General features: G+C 37.7%; 1 protein-coding gene across 1 annotated transcript; it reads right to left on the bottom strand.

Annotated features, from left to right (window-relative positions):
• Positions 1-2661: 2661 nt before the first annotated feature.
• LOC113756457 (putative F-box protein At1g67623) lies at positions 2662-3499 on the bottom strand. Its single transcript, XM_027300140.1, has 3 exons — positions 3375-3499; positions 3113-3275; positions 2662-2856 (listed from the first exon to the last, which is right to left on the bottom strand). The coding sequence occupies exons 1-3, from the start codon at positions 3497-3499 to the stop codon at positions 2662-2664; spliced, it is 483 nt and encodes a 160-aa protein (XP_027155941.1).
• Positions 3500-4694: the final 1195 nt, after the last annotated feature.

Below are 4694 nucleotides of genomic sequence, written 5' to 3'. Positions count from 1 at the left end.
TCCACATCCAACCACCATCTTCACCTTTGAATGCCAGTCTTTTGAAGTACGATACTCCCATTTTTTGGGCGTAAAATCCTTTGTCAACATGGTCAGCCAAGAATGGCACATTAAAGCGCCTAAAGAGCCTGGTCAGCAACATACCAAAAGGGAGATGTGTTCTCTTATTCTCCCTGCTCTTAATCTTCCTAATCCTGTTGAGCATAGTTACAATGATCAAATTGCCTATGTTGACTGGTTGTTTGTGTAACATATGCCACAATATAACTCTTTCTAATGCACTAACGGAAGTGATACTTCCGGCTTTAGGTACAATGTTATGCGTTATTATCAGATGTAACAGCCGTGGCAACACTTTCATATACGGCGCATAAAATTTATTCTTTTTGCCCAAGTTCATAACTCTGTAACCATTTAGCCGAATCTCTCCAAGAAATTCTAGGTCATTGTACCCCTTCACAGCAACCTTATCTACATTCTTTCCGCTAATCCGTTTATAGTCAACAGTGTATCCACTGTCAACCAACCCAAACTCTGAACACAAAACCTCAGCAGACAATTCCATGTGTACATTCCTAACCACTGAACGCAGAACAGACTTCTGCTTATTTGCCCTACAGTTAGCATAGAATTCCCTAACCATTGCATCATAGCACTTGTCATTATTTCCCAGCAAATTTAACAAATTTTGGGCATTAAGATATTCCGTGATATCGATACACTCACCAGCGAGAGCTTGTACATCGACCCACATGCCTGCATACACTAGAAGACTCATACAGGCCTCCATTTTACTGCCTATGCTTGCTTCGGGATGCGATTCAATTGTTGAGTATGTTGAGCAACACAGGAAGTGAACGCGATAAATCTGATTTATTTGGACCTTGCCGCCTAAAACTCTTCGAACTGCTCCAAATTTCAGAAGGGGGGAAAGTTTAAACCGAAGCTTTTCAAGTGTGTTTACACAACAACGGAGCTTTTAATGGGCTCAACAGGAGAAACGATGAGAAGTTCAACAAAGACGAGCTTTTTGTGGGATAATTGATCAGGCGGGGACGGGCGTGGAGGGGAGGCAAACCCGATTTCGTCAAATAAAGATCAACCCGATTCGGTATTCCAGCGTGTATTCCGAAGCGGGTTATGCGGAAACCAAATTACAAGGGGTTATATTACAATCTATTCATAATAACAAATGTAATTATATATTTATATAATTTATTAATATTATATACACATATATTATAAGGGATACTTTCACAAACCTCCCCTGAATTAGCTTATGGAAAAATCAGAAAACGGATAATTTATGGACGATAGCCAAAAAGAGCTCGTGTTTTATTCAGGAACTTGTTTATTTTCATTTAATCCCATAAATAAATTTGTTTACGTAAATCGAATTTATTGTTTCCACTACAGCCATAAAAAGCTCCGTCTTTTATTGTAAATCGAGTTTATTTTTAATTTATCCGATAAATAAATTTAGTTATGTCCGAGAGGGTACTCTGTTCTTATAATGGAGAAAATTCATAAAGAGTTCAGAAACATTAACCTAAATCGATTAAATTTTTATTTCATCGGAGTGAAAAATTTATTTATGAAAAAATGGGTACTCTGTTCTTATAATGGAGGAAAGCCATAAAGAACTGGTCAATTAACGTAAATCGATTTTATTTTATTTTTACCCGATAAAAAAATTTTTTTATGGAAAAAAGGGTACTCTGTTCTTATAATGGAGGAAAGAAATAAAGAGCTGGTCAATTAACGTTCTTATGGAAAAATGGGTACTGGAAGGAAAGTCATAAAGAGCTGGTGGAAAAAACTCTGTTCTTATAAATAAAGAGCTGGTCAATTAATATTTTTTTTTTTTACCCAATAAAAAATTTTATTTATGGAAAAATGGGTACTCTGTTCTTATAATGGAGGAAAGCCATAAAGAGCTGGTCAATTAACGTAAATCGATTTTATTTTTTTTTTACCCGATAAAAAATTTTATTTTTGAAAAAATGGGTTCTCTGTTCTTATAATGGAGGAAAGAAATAAAGAGATGGTCAATTAACGTAAATCGATTTTATATTTTTTTTACCCAATAAAAAATTTTATTTATGAAAAAATGGGTACTCTGTTCTTATAATGAAAGAAAGGCATAAAGAGCTGGTCAATTAACGTAAATCGATTTTATTTTTTTTTTACCCGATAAAAAACTTTATTTATGGCAAAATGGGTAATCTGTTGTTATAATGGAGGAAAGCCATAAAGAGCTGGCCTTTTACGAGAAAGTGATACTTTACAGAACATACAAGGGCGAAGATAAGCTATTTAGCTTTTCATACCAGTAATATTAACAGAGTAAGAAGTAGCGGTCAATTTATTGAAAAAACATAATTAATTTGTATACCATGGTGACAAATTTGTGCAGTAAAAGGAGTTGTCAACATTCTGTCTTATGCACTAACGATAAGGTAGGGCAGCACAAATTGCTCCAATTTCTTCATCGCAAGCGCAGCCTTCACATGTACTCTCCTCCACGTCATCGGCATCCATAGGCCATGAAGATGTTTTCCTCTCATGTGTCATGGCACAACAAATGGGCGTTGGGTTTAGAAACAAATGCTTCTTGACCCATATCATTTTCAGCAGCGCTCGCAAATTGTCACGACAAAGTTACTTTCTGGCTTTCAGAATTCTGGATTTCTTCAACCCGCTCAGCAGTCGCATACCTTTGCGCTTTAACTCGTCCCCACCAACAAAGATGTAAATTATTCCCAACGCATATGCAACATCGGCATGGCCTGAATTGGCAGCTTCTTCCAGGCATTCTAATGCTGAGCCCTCATGCTTGTCCGTAAAATAATCAACCTAAACAGTGCAAGGTTGATATTACACTCTTCCGTAAAAGTCATGAAATAGTAACGAAAAAATCAAAAAAGTCCAGGCGGAACAGTGGCGACGGGACAAGAATTATTTACTGGGGCAGAAAGCTGCAGTAACCTGTTGTATATATCTTTTGGGGTAAAGTGTGCAGACCAAAATCACAATGAAATTCAAATGAAATGGATGACGTCAGCTTAGTCTAGAAATTTTCGAGCAAACGGGACATCGGCCCGATGCTTACCACTCCTTTTCGATACAAGGCTTCTGGATTTTTGCTTTCTCTACACTTCTTCAAGAACCTCGACACTTGGTCATTTTTTGACCACGGAACGATTTCAAACTTGTCGAGTGACACCCGGTGGTAAATGTTGTCTGCGTCCGAAACTTCGTAAAACAATTTACAGCTGCAAAATAAGAGAAATGATCCATTAAACGCAAACGATAAGCACATGTCAAACAAGAAAACGCCTCTTCCTGTTTGTATCACCAATAGCAGAACGAACCATAGTTTTGCCCGGAAAAGATCAGTGGATGAACAAGATGCGATACGTGCAAGCACCTCGGATAGCACCTCGGTCGGAAGGGAGAGGATGGAGGTTGTTGAACTCCCTTTTTGTTCGTTGGCCATGTCCGGTTAACTCCTTTTACTGGCCACAGTTGAGTGAATCCGTCAAACGCCCAAGAATGGAGTAAACTTCAAACAACACCTACTTCCTAATAAAATCCAATAATGATTGATAAGGTGTAATATATACGGAGTTTGTGGGAGACCGACTAACCGTAGCGATAAACGAACAGAAATGGGAAAGTGGCGACTTCTCCTGCAAACGACGCAACATTCTGTCGTCAAAAAACAATCATCCGAAACAATTTTACAAACCGACCAACGTATCTGTCAATACGGTTATTTCATACGAACGGTAACAAAACACCGATAGCAAGGGAACATGAACAGTCACGATCTACACGTACATCGTAAATTGGCGGACGTTCATCGCAGAGCAAAGGAGCTTCCACAGTGATAAATAGGGAGGCTTAGTTCGTACCTGTAATGGGTCGTCAACCAGCAATTCATGTTAATGGTCGCTAGCACAGATTTGGCAGAGAGGTCCGGCGGGTTAAATGGCAACCAAAAGGTCGCGTCCGATGCATATACTCCCGCAAGATTGACTCCTCGTATGCTGCCACGGATGTTCCGTTCAGTCTGTCACCCCTTAATTGAGAAGAGGCATAAAGAGCCGGTGTTTATTCGCCAAGTGGGTTAAAAGTAATAAAGAGTTGGTGTTTATCCTCTGTAAGCCTTTTCTCTATTATAATATGATTATGTATTATTTTTTGTTATAAACTAAAATTCATGAAATACTATAATTCAATTCAATTATGAGAGAAAATGAGTAGAGGATTGTACCTGTAATGGATTGTAACTTCTATACATAATATAGAAATATTTCATGAATTAATCCTCTTGGGAATACATAGGGACATCCACACTTTTAATTGTTTCATAACATTTTTTATTTTATGTAACTTTCACATATTTGATTTATGTTACACAGAAAACATACTAGGTTTCCTTTTGGCCGCTATTAAACCCATTTTCCCTATAAAGAGCTGGTATGTTTCTAGCAAAAAATCGGATACAAAACGTACTACAAAACATGCCAGATTCCCATTCAGCGCTGGTATAGTATGCGTTGTTTGTTCAATTTTTCCTAATAAAAACCATACTAGTTCTGTCTTGGCCAGTATTTGCTGCTATAAAGAGCTAGTATGTTGCCCATAAAAAGTTGGTACAAAACATACTAGTTTTCCTTTGGCCGCTA

Source organism: Coffea eugenioides, unplaced genomic scaffold, assembly GCF_003713205.1.
Source record: "Coffea eugenioides isolate CCC68of unplaced genomic scaffold, Ceug_1.0 ScVebR1_235;HRSCAF=874, whole genome shotgun sequence".
Lineage (NCBI taxonomy): Eukaryota > Viridiplantae > Streptophyta > Magnoliopsida > Gentianales > Rubiaceae > Coffea > Coffea eugenioides.
The sequence above is the reverse complement of the archived record's forward strand: the minus strand, read 5'-3'. Positions and strand labels throughout refer to the sequence as shown.

Bases quoted from the DNA above. Each gene is read 5' to 3' on its own strand.
- LOC113756457 (XM_027300140.1), bottom strand. From the start codon at position 3,499: ATGGCCAACGAACAAAAAGGGAGTTCAACAACCTCCATCCTCTCCCTT. The intron at 3,276-3,374 runs GTTCGTTCTGCT...CTTATTTTGCAG, and splicing joins CTTTTCCGGGCAAAACTATG to CTGTAAATTGTTTTACGAAG. The intron at 2,857-3,112 runs GTAAGCATCGGG...TGCACTGTTTAG, and splicing joins CCTTGTATCGAAAAGGAGTG to GTTGATTATTTTACGGACAA.